General features: G+C 43.7%; 4 protein-coding genes across 8 annotated transcripts; 1 reads left to right on the top strand and 3 right to left on the bottom strand.

Moving 5' to 3' along the window:
• Positions 1–1,627: 1,627 nt before the first annotated feature.
• On the bottom strand, positions 1,628–4,113 carry LOC9656062 (guanine nucleotide-binding protein-like NSN1). The gene is made up of 9 exons (XM_024661940.1): positions 4,058–4,113; positions 3,745–4,001; positions 3,553–3,679; positions 3,321–3,494; positions 3,059–3,267; positions 2,740–3,004; positions 2,493–2,672; positions 2,200–2,414; positions 1,628–2,139 (listed from the first exon to the last, which is right to left on the bottom strand). The coding sequence occupies exons 1-9, from the start codon at positions 4,074–4,076 to the stop codon at positions 1,807–1,809; spliced, it is 1,779 nt and encodes a 592-aa protein (XP_024517708.1). The 5' UTR covers positions 4,077–4,113; the 3' UTR covers positions 1,628–1,806.
• A 600-nt stretch (positions 4,114–4,713) lies between these two features.
• Positions 4,714–6,143, bottom strand: LOC9656798. Its single transcript, XM_002987937.2, has one exon. It carries the CDS (start codon positions 5,904–5,906, stop codon positions 5,247–5,249), a length of 660 nt encoding a protein of 219 aa, XP_002987983.1. The 5' UTR covers positions 5,907–6,143; the 3' UTR covers positions 4,714–5,246.
• A 996-nt stretch (positions 6,144–7,139) lies between these two features.
• LOC9656061 (uracil phosphoribosyltransferase) lies at positions 7,140–8,813 on the top strand. 5 transcript variants are annotated; one of them, XM_024661944.1, is made up of 12 exons: positions 7,141–7,261; positions 7,354–7,479; positions 7,579–7,657; positions 7,716–7,774; positions 7,832–7,909; positions 7,957–8,038; positions 8,092–8,140; positions 8,193–8,254; positions 8,303–8,370; positions 8,428–8,483; positions 8,532–8,638; positions 8,711–8,813. In XM_024661944.1, the coding sequence occupies exons 1-11, from the start codon at positions 7,208–7,210 to the stop codon at positions 8,629–8,631; spliced, it is 813 nt and encodes a 270-aa protein (XP_024517712.1). In that variant the 5' UTR covers positions 7,141–7,207; the 3' UTR covers positions 8,632–8,638; positions 8,711–8,813. The 5 variants fall into 5 exon arrangements, 4 of the variants coding, with proteins under 4 accessions (XP_024517712.1, XP_024517713.1, XP_024517710.1 ...); XM_024661945.1 differs by having other exon boundaries at positions 8,704–8,802; XR_002990598.1 differs by lacking the exon at positions 8,711–8,813 and having other exon boundaries at positions 7,140–7,261; positions 8,183–8,254; positions 8,532–8,592.
• Positions 8,645–9,768, bottom strand: LOC9656060 ((3S,6E)-nerolidol synthase-like). The gene has a single exon (XM_024661941.1). The coding sequence runs from the start codon at positions 9,759–9,761 to the stop codon at positions 8,667–8,669; it is 1,095 nt and encodes a 364-aa protein (XP_024517709.1). The 5' UTR covers positions 9,762–9,768; the 3' UTR covers positions 8,645–8,666.
• Positions 9,769–12,734: the final 2,966 nt, after the last annotated feature.

Here is a 12,734-nt window from a genome sequence, read left to right as displayed (position 1 = left end):
ATTAGAACTCATAATTAGGGATATGCATTTAACTTGAAACTCTGACCAAAGTGATTTAACCTTTGGAACAAAAGAATACTCAACACCAGAATTGATCAAAAGCTTTGCTAATGAAACAAGAACAAGATTTTCAACTTCATGCACATACATAATATCTAAATTAGTATAAAGAAGACATAAAACATTCAACTCAACACTGGATTAAGAATGAAAATCATAAGAGTCACAAATAATTGATGTGCCAAGAGAAGAAAACACTATAAATAAGGAAAAAATACTAAAAACATAAGAAGGTGGGTTAAGCTAAGAAATAAAAAAAAAAATGGGAAAGAGTAAAAGGTAAAAAGAAAGGATCAAATGGTAGATTGAAAGACTGACACTTACTCCATGAAATCTCCACTTCATCTCCAAAGCTATCTTTATAATAATTAAACTCATTAAAACGATCTAGAATCCACTCATACACATTGTCTTTCCATAAACTCAATCTTTGAATATTCTCTAAGAACTAGACTGTATTATCCATAGCTCGCCAATCAATGTCATAATCATGCTCTATATTAACGAAAGACAGTAGAGCACCAAGAACAGGACAAGCTGTGTAATCATGTCCTATAGAAGTTAGAGACGGTAACAGATTAAGGATGGATGAAACACTAACATAGTCACACTTCATAGCACTAAAAGTTCGATTCAATGAAGCAACATTAACAACCTTAAATAACATACTCCTTAATCAATGATGGTGTGGCATGGTAAGAGAAGAGAATATAATAAAGATCAGAAAAAAGAGTAGAGATAGCTAGAGTTCTAAATCTTGCAAAAAACTAATACAAATTTATATTTAAAAGAGAATGAAGAAATAAAAACAAAAAATATGATCCCGAACACTAAAGCAAAGCATTGCTAAAAAACTTTGCCTTTTAAATTGTAATGCTTTTTATCTCCATCAATGTGAATGTTTCGGATATAAAAATAGATATATTAACTGGGGTTTAGATCCCTGTTTATATACAAAAATGGATGGATTAGATTTAGTTTCAAATGGATGGTTTATATGCTTTAGTATTATAATTAATGTATTACCTAGGCAAGGTAATGTATATATGTATATGTATTTATAAACCTTACAATGAGAATTGAAAAATATTATAATGGTGTAAGTGATTCCAATTACAAAAGAGAGAAAAAGCATCAAAATTATACAGCTCATGAAACTCTTTGTAAGTTTTTTGTTTTGCTTAGGCAAATAATCTAATAGAGTAAATTTTATGCCATCCTTAGCTGCAATGTAGCAGTAAATAAAGGTGTTTTACAATTGTTTGAAAAAGTTAATATTAGAAGTGATATTTAAAATTACATATTTAATTTCTTATTAACAAATTTCATGATTTCATTCACAATTTTACCTTTTATTCAATCAGTTGCTAAAAGAAAAAAAAAGTTAAGAAAAACATATAATTATAAACTTACCATAGGAATATGATGCAATAGCAGATCCACAATCAAAAGTCTTAAAACATGCCTCAACAATCCTCTTAGTACATTTATCCACACGAATTTGGAATTTCATAACATCTCCACAAGTAAGAGTTCCAACCAGACATTTAATTCATCCTTGTCTAAAAACTTAACATTTCTAGGGTCATTGACGTGGTATGTACGAACCCTCAACATTGAGGGTAATCCCTTATAATCTATCAAAAAAGGCTAACTCCAAAACCTTTTTGAACTCTATTCTACGAACTTGAGGATCCCAGGAGGATATGCAATCCAGGAGATAACAAATTTCCAAACGTTTCTCGTTTAGATCTCCATATCGCTTGATCTTGCTCTGGTTTTCTGCTTGGACTTGCTCTGATTCTTCTGCTGTTTCTTCTTGAGGGGAGCACTGTCAACGTAGTCCACGTCGAAATCGTAAGTCCCCTCCATCGCCGCAGACTCTTTCGTCGACTTTTTCCGTCGCCTCTTCTCTGCCTTGGCCAGACGAGGATTGAAAATGCCTTCCTCGTCATACAGCTTCTCAGTCTGAACGGCTTGTTTCTCTTTTCTCGCCGGGAGCTCAGCCGTATCCATCGCTTGGGACTCCGCAACTCTATCGCCTTCTTCATTAATCTTCTCATCTTCGTCGTCGGAGTTCTACAAAGAAGGATGTGGCTCAATCCAAAGGAATCCCGAGGAAAAAAATGACTTTCTTACCTCCATCATTGTAACGTCCATAGACATTGGAGCGCCTGCTGGAAGTTCCGTATGATCCGCATCGCTTAAACATGGAAGACCCGCAATGACAGTGGACTGTTCTCTTTTGAAAACCTCGTCCACGTTAAATTCCTTTCCCCAGCTCGTCACGATGGCTGATTCGGAAGGCCCTGCTGGTTCTCTCACGGGAGGCACAGTGTAATGCGAGATTTTCCCTGCAAAGCAAGAACAGGTATTTTCCCCTGTCAGCAATCTTGCGAAAGAAGCCCTTCTCTCTCTCGATCGTTGCTTACCTTCATTCCATTCGTAAAGGACTATCCGGGCCGCTGTCTCAGTGTCCACAACACCACCTTTCTTAAACTTGCCACGAATCGTGGCCACGAGCTGCAAAAACTCGTCCACCGTGTTGAATGAAGGTATTTTGTAGAAGGTCATCAGTTTCTCATGACCACACTTGCTCACTATCTCCTTTACTGTAAAGGCAAGAGCAAAGAAATAACTCAGGAACATTACAAAAACGCAGTCAAAATCACGACTTACCCGGTGCCACAGGGTCTGCAAGCTTCTCGATTCTCGTACAGTTTCGCAAGTCCATGAGAGGTTTGGAGTCAGTTGCGCTTGCTAAGACAACTCCGGGGCAGTCGAGTAGCTTGACATGCTTGTCTAGCTGCACTTCTTGCATCGTCCTTGTCAATCCAGGCGTTCCTCCGGCACTTACTGCCCGTGATCTCTTTAAGCTGTTGATGAGGCTGCTCTTCCCAACGTTTGGCAAGCCGACGATCCCGACTGTGATGGCTCTTTTTAGCTGGCGTACGAAGAACAAAGGTCAGAAGGAAGAAGAGCCAAATCAATAGCTAACCTCGTCGCTTCTGGAATAGTTTTTCAAGAGTTGTAAGAGCGTATCGGCTCCCAGGCAGTCACTACTTGTCTCCAGAATGACTTTCGACTTCGACTTCTTGCGACTTAGATTGCTTCTTTGCATTTGCGTGTTGCACTTGAAAGCCACCGTCGGCAGCTCTTCTCTCAAGTACTTGAGCCACTTCTCGGCAATCTCTTTTGGAACCAAATCTGCCGGGAAAACTTTTATCACAACAGCGATAAACACACTCGTTTTTACGAACCTATCTTGTTGAGCAGGAGAACTAGACGCTTGGATGTTTGCGACTTGAAAACCAGGCGTTCCATGTCGGGGCAACGTGTTCCCAGAGGATCCCGAGCGTCGAGAACCTCGATGATAACATCAGACGCCTCGATCACCTTCAAGAGCTCCTTGTAAAAAGCTCTTTTGGATCCATCTGCGCTCAAAGTTCCTCTTTAAGCCAAACTAGCTAGCAGAAAAACTTCAAAAAATACCTTGAGAAGAAGAACCAGAAGTCTTATTCCGTGAGGCTCTCTCAAACTGCGTTGTCCTAGTTTCGGTATCGTGTACAAGATCATCGAGCTCATTTTTTTCGGGAACACCACGCTTCCGAAGTTCTGCCTGAAAAAGAAGAAGACATTCACGCACCGAATGAATCCACAGAACGAGAAAAGAAAGAAACTTACTCGCTCTTTGGCACGTAATTTCTTAGCTAGTTTCTTCTCTTCTAGCTCCTTAAGAACTCTGGCACGCCTCTCCTCGAGCGCCTTGAGCTCTTGCTCCTTGAAAGGCCACGCATTTGGAATCCCTGGATCCTTTTCGACCTTCGGCTTCTTCTTCCCAATTTGCTTCTTCGCTTCCTTGGCCTTCTTCTTGTGGTGCTCCTTCACCTTCTTGATAATCTTGTACTTCTTGCGCAATGGGACGCGCTTGCTCTTGCTCTCTGGGGAAAGAAGAAACGATTAGATCACAGACCTCGGCTCTAGCTACGATACATACTCTTGCTCTTCTTCACCATGGCGACCCGAAAAACCAAAACCCTAGAAAAGCCCTAATTCTCCGCGAGGGGTTCGATTCCCAGCACCAACCAACCAAAGAGTCTACAAGAATATCTGCTGACGCCAGCGAGCAAATCAAAGGATTTGACTTGAAACAGAAACAACAGACTGTGGCAAATCGTTGATAGCAATAAAATGGGTGTGAGTTTTTTGTCGTCACAAAATCTCCATTACATATCAGTTGATCACTATGGTCAATAGATCCTGGTTTTTGAGTGAAAATAGAAAAAGGTGGCATAGTTTTCTCTTATCCTAATTGTAATGATTGATTGTCTTGGCCCACATTTCACATGCGGGTCCTTCTCAATCAATAAAATCCCATTTACTTATTAGTAGAGCAATGTTTCGTATAGTTTGGATTTGCATGCTTTTCTGCAGGCCCACAAAGATCAAATGGCTAAAATTCCCCTGATCATCGCATAGGATAAAAGAACTAATCACTAGAATTCATGTAAGGAATCTCGGCCTCCTCCCAAACAAACAAAAGAGCCTCTCGACATCATGCAAGGAACACATGGCCCATTTTCTTCTGATTTCCTGAGACTGGCGACCAATTGAAAAATTCGGGAGAAAATTAAAAACAGAGAAACACCCAAACAATACAAATAACAGTAGTTTAAAAATATTTAAATTATTGCTTACAAAAGGCCTTTTTCCTCTGTGGATGTATTCATGTTGTAAATTGCCACTCGCCACTCACAAAGCAACAGCGCGATCCATAGTCAGTTATTTCCTCCAGCTTTTGGAGCTGCCGTACAGCACAGGGTCTCTGTCCGTACTGGTCAGTGAAGCTCAAGAAAGAGATTGTTTTATACAAATCACAAACTTCTTCTTCGGTTTCACACGCAAATGGGAGAAACAGCGATGAAAAGTTCTTCCGCAAAGCCATAAAAGTTCTAGCAAGTTACCTCCACATAGTATGTACACTTAGAAGAAGACTAGGCCAGGCCAAATCACAGATAGGAGAAGCTATGGATCGATCGATCGAAAGGACCCAGAAAGGAAAAAAACGAAAGACCAAGAGAGGAACTTCCAAGGAACCCACAAACCTTTGACACGCGATCTCTCCAAATCGATCTATCACATGAACCATTGCTATCCTCAGAGAACTGGACGTGTGTGTATGTTCTTCACAGGAAGCCCGTTTGCTTGAGAACAGCATTGCGAACTCTGCTCAAATCCCTCCCCTTGAGAGTGTGACCCGCGCCTTCGCAAACCGAGAAGGCCACGCTATGGCTGCGCGCGTAATCCCGCGCCACGACCTCGTGCGGTGGCAGCCGCCGGGGAAGATGATCCTCCCGCGACCACTCGTCCTCCGAGTCGTCGGATCCGTCGTCCTCGCGGAAAACGCTCTGCCGGGCCGAGGATTTGGTGGCGCTGCTTCCCAAGATCTTGGACCAGTCGGGGACGTTCATGGGCGCCGATTGCTGGCGGAGCAGCGACTTCCCGGAGCTCCGCCCGTGGAATTCGGTGGCGGAGACGATGTTCTGCGGGGTGGCTTTGCTGCTCAGCGACGACGCCAATCCATAGCCTCCTCGATGATAGTTCTCCTCCAGATCTTCGCGATGATCCTCCTGGTGGTGGTGGAGATCGAGATCGCTGAGATGGTTCTCCATGGCGGCCCAGATGTCGTGCTCCTCCAGCTCGCTCAAATCCACCTCCGCGCCGGCATTGGCCTCGGCATCGCAGCCCAGGAACATCTTCTCCCGCGAGGACAGCATCTTCTTCTTGTGGTCGCGCAGCATGTAGCTCAGATTCGAGTGCTTGAGCGATGACTCCGTCTTGGCCATGAATCAAACTCCTTCGATCGATTCGCGCGACGATCTAGCTAATCGTAAGTGGAGTTATCTTCGATCTAGCGCTTCTTCCCCTATCCTATGATGAGACGATGAGCGGCGATTAGACTGGGGAGGGAAATCAGGCACTCCGCGAAGCATCCACAGCTCGAGACCCACAAATTTTCAACGCAGCCGGGCGCGGCCATGGCCAAGAACATGTGAAGCCCCTAAGAATAGCGCCTTATCTAAACTCGCCCAGCTTTTATTTACCCTTAATAGTTACCCACAGTGTAGAAAATGCGCTAGCTTGGCGTACGGTAAAACATGTCAGCACTGCCAGCTCTGCCGCCAGTGTCCACGTCACCAGAGGGGAGATTTACCTTTTTCAGGAATTTTGTTGGCGCGTTAGCTGCCTCACATTGTTCTATTGACCCATCTTGTAAAATAGGTGTTTTAAGTTAGAGTTAGCGCTAAATATATCATTAGTCCACCACCTTTGATTAGTATCTCATGGCAAGGTCTTTTGATTTTTTAATTATTCTATACATATCCTTTCACGGAATCTTCTAGTTTGTCCGCATGTCTGGGCATGGTAAATTGAAATTGTTCTTCAAGTTATATAGCTTTCACTGTTCCAGCGCAAGACAAGCATCTAGAAATATTGGAGCAAGCGTCGGTGATTGTGAGAAGCAGCCACACGCGATCCGCTGATTCGATCGTCCAAGCGTCTAAATGATCTTTGAAAGGCTGCAACTTGAACGAAAAGAAGTGAAAAATTTCGTCGCGATTTTAGGGTCCTCCGACAATGTGTCCATTAGCTACAAGGTCCTCGTCAGCAAAACAACTTGGGGGAGAGAAAGCTATGAAAAGATTTCAGAAAAGATTTCATGGAGGAACAAGGCTCAAGCAAGTCTCCACTTCCACTGCACCTAAAAAGCTTTACTTTCTTCTTCCCTCTCTTTTTTTTTTTTTTTTTTCTTGCATGATAAGTGGTAGGAGACAAATTCCATTCCCATCACTACCAGGCCCACCGCTGCTCTAGATCAATTCAACCTAGGGATTACTTTTGATCCACAGCGAAATTTGGGCGATCCAAGTTATGAAGAATCTCGCGACTATGATTGCTTTTGGCGTGCTCGAATTTTGGACGTGCTAGACAGCTCTCAAAAACAGAGGAAGAATTTTAAATTACCCGCCAGAATTTTAAACAGTAGGATATTCTCCTCTACATCGAATATCCGGATTTCAAGATTAGCGAAGAGCCCTAGCAGAGGCTTTTGCCGCCTAGGGCAAGGCAAGGGAGCGCGGGGGCTATGGATCTCATGGCAATGCGCGCGGCGCTCCCACAGTCACAGCTCCCCCAGCAGGTAAATCTTTTGCGGCTGTGCTTTTCCTTTTCTTTGCGTCCAAATCCAAATGCTGGAGGAAAGAATTTGAGTGTCGAATCGTCTTTGTGTAGAGGATGTCTGCCTGCTGCTTGAGAAGCCAGGCTTGTTTTCCAAGCAAGTGGAAATCACAAGCGAGGGACAGGGCTTTGCGTGCTACTTCCGTGGCCGGAAAGTCGCCAAGCACTGAACAAATGCTGGTACTCTCTCCTTGCATTGCTTGATGGTGAAAAAAAAACTTTTTTCCTTGCTTTCCTTTGATTTTGTGGAATAGTCTTTTAAGGTGGTGTGGATCGCAGATTTATGTTCCCGCTCATCCTCTGGTGAAGCACTGGGTGGCTGTTCTTCGGAACGAATCAACGCCACCCCCAGTTTTCAGTACTCCTTTCTATCTCCATTTTCATTTTCGTTTCTCAAAGTCTTGTTCTCTTCGCAGAGAGCGCGATGGCGGAGCTCGGGAGGATTCTCATATATGAAGCTTCTCGGGACTGGCTGGTGAATTGTTGTCTTGGATCATTTGTCTGTGATAAAGTTCTAATGCTTGTTAGAAAGGTTACCATGACTGGCCAAGTGCAAACTCCCTGTGGTGTAGCTGATGTCGAATTTGTCGATCCAAGAGAACCTATAAAGGTATGATAAGTATGAAATTCCCGGATTTGCTTACATGCTTCGTCTAGGTTGTGCCGATTTTGCGAGCAGGACTTGTACTCGTGGAGCACGTAGCTTCGGTACTCCCTGCTACCCAAACTTATCACTTAGGTGAAAGTTTTATCGCTTTTCAGATGAGCCTTTTCTTAATCTTCTGGTGTCAGGATTCGTTAGAGACGAAGAGACGCTACAACCAACGCTGTACTTGAACAAGTAAGCTTAAAATTTTTGGATGCACCGAGCGATCTTTGATAGCATGAAGCAGACTCCCGGAAAAGCTCCCGGAGAATGCTCGCGTTCTTGTGGCAGATCCTATGCTAGCAACAGGTATGGCATGTTCGTATGAAGAAAATATTCACAGGCTTTCCTTGTAAGGTGGAACGATGATTGCTGCCATCGAGGAGCTCATCAAACGGGGAATCGATCATAGACTTATGCGAGTGGTAAGCCTGTTTTTTTTCTTCCTTCGCGCTTTTGTTTCTCACTTCGAACTTCAAAAGGTTGCCGCTGTTGCCGCTCCTCCAGCTTTGAAGAAATTGAGCGAAAAGTTTCCTGGGTAAGTTTCTGTTACTCATTGGAACTCTCATGCCTTCGGGAAATGTAGGCTCAAAGTTTACGCTGGCATTATCGATCCCGAGCTGAATGACAAAGGTTATATAGTTCCTGGTCTGGGTGATGCGGGTGACAGGAGCTTCGCAACGTAGCAGTGCGGTAACAAGATTCTTTAACTTTTATTTCATCAAACATGAGAATATACCAAATGGTTTAATGAAAAGACTGTAGACTTTGGCAAGACGACGGTGGCCATGGGATGGAGCAGCCAAGTTCCGCTGAAAATCTCCCCAGTCAGCAGCGGATTACCATAGCCATGGTAGCGGCCAGTGACATACGACCACACTAGGCTCCCGGAAGCAACCATTGGGAACTCCCTTGCGAACTTCATCAGCTCCGAGTCGCTATTTTCTTTACTGGAAATCTTCCTCTGCAATGCCAGGATTGAGAGCTCTTCTTCTTGGATCATCTCGCAGAGCTGATCAATGACATCCTGGAACCTCGTCCCGCTGGGGCTGTGCTGCAGGAGAACTGAGATCCAGTTGTGGTGACAAGCACCTTCATAGAACTCTTTCCGGAAGGACAAGAGATCATTGACAAGAACAACGTGATCAGACACAGAATTGAGGAGCTCTCGAAAGACTGGAGACTGGATTTGACTTTCGTTGAGGCGGATTCCCATACAGAACTCGGTCATGATACCGCCGACAGCTTCCATGAATCCAGTGGCACGGCGGGCAAGCTTGTAAGCTTCCACTCCAGGGATACTTTTCTCGGCTCGGTGGTGAACTTGATCCTTCACGGCTTCCAGTGAAGCTCCCAGGCACTCCACGTAGCGATCCAGCAATGGTGGCTCCATACCAGCCCGGATCTCTTCCATAACTTCTCGGTAGAGAACCAACACAGGATTTGTAACATCCTCGTTGGAATTTCCACTGGCAAGGTCGGAAATGGTGGCGTTGAGCTTCGGCATCTCTTGTGTGCCGCTGGATTCCAGCAAATCGTCAAGGAGGAAGACGGCCCAGAGATGTTTCCCGGCCAGCACAATCTTCTCTCTCTCAGCATGGGGATGCATCATACAGGCGTACAAACCGATCCTGGACTCCAGCACCTTCTTCTTGGAAGTCTCGTCGGCGATTCTCATCTTGTCAAGGAACCACTCGTCGATTTGGAGGCTGATTGATTGGAATTCCGGGTGGCAATAAAATGCAATGTTGTTGGGAAGCAATGGGAGCTCGAAATGGGTGACACCCAAAATTCTGGAAACTAGAACATCTTCCATATTTTATTCTTAGAAAAGAGAATGCTTACACGGATGCCTCGGTTTTGAATCCGCTACCCTGCTTATATACGGCCATGGTAGTTCTGCACGTTTTAGAAATGCAAGCTTTTTGAAAGTGGCGTTCTGCACGTTTTAGAAATGCAAGCTTTTTAAAAGTGAGTTTTTAGAGAGAGAGAAAGGGAGTCCGGTGGTTGGAGAGAGAGCGGTGGTTGGTCCAAAAGTGGCGCAGTACATGAGTTTTTAGAGAGAGAGAAAGGGAGTCCGGTGGTTAGAGTGAGAGAGAGTCCGGTGGTTGGAGAGAGAGAGCGGTGGTTGGTCCAAAAGCGGGGTGCTTTAGAGAGATTGCGATATAGCAGCAAGAGCTTAAAATAGAAACATGGGATGGAGCAAACAAACGTCAGTCAGCCTTTTGGGAGGTCTCGAGTGTGGATATCTACCATGGGGAACCATATATTATATGCTGAACACTAGTAGATGACATGCTATAGCATCTCAATGCCCACCTCGCAGAGGTGACACCACCATTGCTCTCTCGGGGTGTTTTGCGTTGTGCTCCTTTGATATTTGGTTCATTTGGTGAGAGGAGAAACTTGAGGTCTGGCAATGAGCGAGCTTGAGGTACTCCACCAGCGAGGTCATTGGTACGAGAGATTAGAGGGAATATAGATAGCTATAAGAATTGAGAAAGAACCTTCATCACCAACAGAACTAGAGATCGACATCGTGGAGATGATAGAAATAGCCTACTCCAATGACGCGCAAGAAACCCGGAGAGGATCCTGAGAGATCACGCCAGCTCAGCAATCTAGGATTGAGCGAAACCGTCAAATTGGTAGCAACAACAAATATGGATCGGGAAGCAACAAGGACCATGGCTACACAGCAAGAACGAGTACAATCAAATCTCCTTGAAGGAATCCGAAGGTGAGAGGAACGTCTATGACAAGAATATGGAGTCTCGAATTTTCTACAAGTCTCTCCCGTGGGAGCACTAAGATGGACCGAGGAATTTCCTCCCTCAAACAATGAAGCTCTCGATCAAGAGATACTGACGTCAAGAGCCGCAACAGCAACAATGGAATCATTTGAATTATGGGATGCCTTGCAGTTTACACCAAGCCAATCTACAACAATGAATTCAGCCACAACCACTACTCCCCATCAAAATTTGGTAAGAATTGCAAGTGGGGAGCTGATTAGAAGAAGAACGACATGAAATCTGGTGTTGATGATTCACCTACTTTTTCTTGATTAAGAGTAAATCTCTCACCAAGCAATTCTATGGCGCCATTACTTGCCATGTTAGCCGCCAAAGCAAAGAACCGTGTAGAGCAAGCTGTGCTGAAGCGATCACGTGCAATTGCATTTGTGTTGGGAGATGAACCCTAGAGCCAGCATCTTGCACTCCCTAAAGAAAGAAAAAGAATAGCCAAATTTCCTATCACCATTCATGCATTCAAGTGCAAATAAAGACAAACTAATTGAAATGAATTGAACTTGAATTTAAATAAAATGAATGTGCATCTTTGGGGGCATAACTTATCCATGAATGGCATCACTGCTGACCATTCTTCTGGTGGGATAATCATTTTTGTGGCAAGTGAGGGAGAGTCACATCACTCAAGTAGAAGTTTTTAGTGAAGTACTTGGTGGACCACTCCCATCTTTGTGTAGAGGAGCTACATCTTTGTGAGATGCCTATAGACATGAAATTGGTATACTTAGCAATAGATGACATTAAGAATTAACAAGGTAGTCTCTTTGCCTTTCGTGAGAGAGAGGAGAGATGCAAAGTGGCAGACTCCAAGGTCTAGCATTCTCTAGAATCTAACATGGAAGGATACTTTGCCTTCAGCTCTAGCATACATGTACCAAATGCAAATTTCTTGCCTTGTTCCTAGGAGATTGAAAGGATAGTCATTGATAACTTGGTGTTTGGGTGAGGGGTGGGGGTATATACTTTCCTTTCCTCTCCACCCCATGTTTACACTTTTTCATGGCAATGGAGCTCATGAGACTTGTTCTCAGTGGTGAAGTAGAAGTTTTTGGTGAAGTACTCACAGCTGGTGGTGCTAGTGAAGTCAAAGCCACTGCCATACTCATGGTGTAATCAATGAGCTTGACTTTGTCACAAGAATCAGAGGTGGTTTAAAACTCATGGCCCCTGCTATGGATGTGCAAGATTTGATGGTGATGGTTGCAGGTGTTGTATTGTCCATGATGCTGCTTGGAAGAAGACAATTCATCATGCACGAGGCAATGCTACAGCTTTTGCTACTAGAGCTAGACTACTCGCAATGCTAGAACCACTAAAGCTCTAATTGGAATTCTCGAGACAGGGAACTCAAAGTTAGATCCATCATTGCCATACCAGAGCCCATGGAGCATTCTTGAGATGTTCTTAAAAGGCATCAATCCTGCTGAGGTGGTGATGATCTATAGACTCTTCAAAGGAGTTCTGCAAGAAATGGAAATCCAATACTAAGTCACATCTACAGCAACTAAGGAAGAAAGAGGTCCTCACTATTGACCTGAATAGTTTATAACCTGCTGACCCTCAAACTTGTGCTTGTCAAGCTGCCTTAGTCCATAAGTATTTCACTAAAACTTTCTACTTGAGTCATCCATCATTGCTCTGTGCTCAATTATGCCATTAAGCTGATTATCCCACCAGAAGAATGAACAGCATTGATATGTTATAAATGCCCCCTTTGATGTAAGTGAATATTCTAGAACCTTAAAACACTGCAAAAGTATTTCCAAGCCAATCACAATCTGCCACATGTCTTTGTTTATCTTCATTCGTTTTCAGTTGTCTTCGTTCTAATTAATTTTAATTAATTATTTATAACTCACTTTTAAGTTGCTTTACGAAATATGCAAAAGAAGAAAGCCAAAAGAGAACATTAATGCAAGCTATATCATATGTCCCAACTTCTATAGAGATGGAAAATCTCTCGAACAACTTGCCTT

This window comes from Selaginella moellendorffii, unplaced genomic scaffold (assembly GCF_000143415.4).
Source record: "Selaginella moellendorffii unplaced genomic scaffold, v1.0 SELMOscaffold_86, whole genome shotgun sequence".
Taxonomy (NCBI): Eukaryota; Viridiplantae; Streptophyta; class Lycopodiopsida; order Selaginellales; family Selaginellaceae; genus Selaginella; species Selaginella moellendorffii.
The sequence above is the reverse complement of the archived record's forward strand: the minus strand, read 5'-3'. Positions and strand labels throughout refer to the sequence as shown.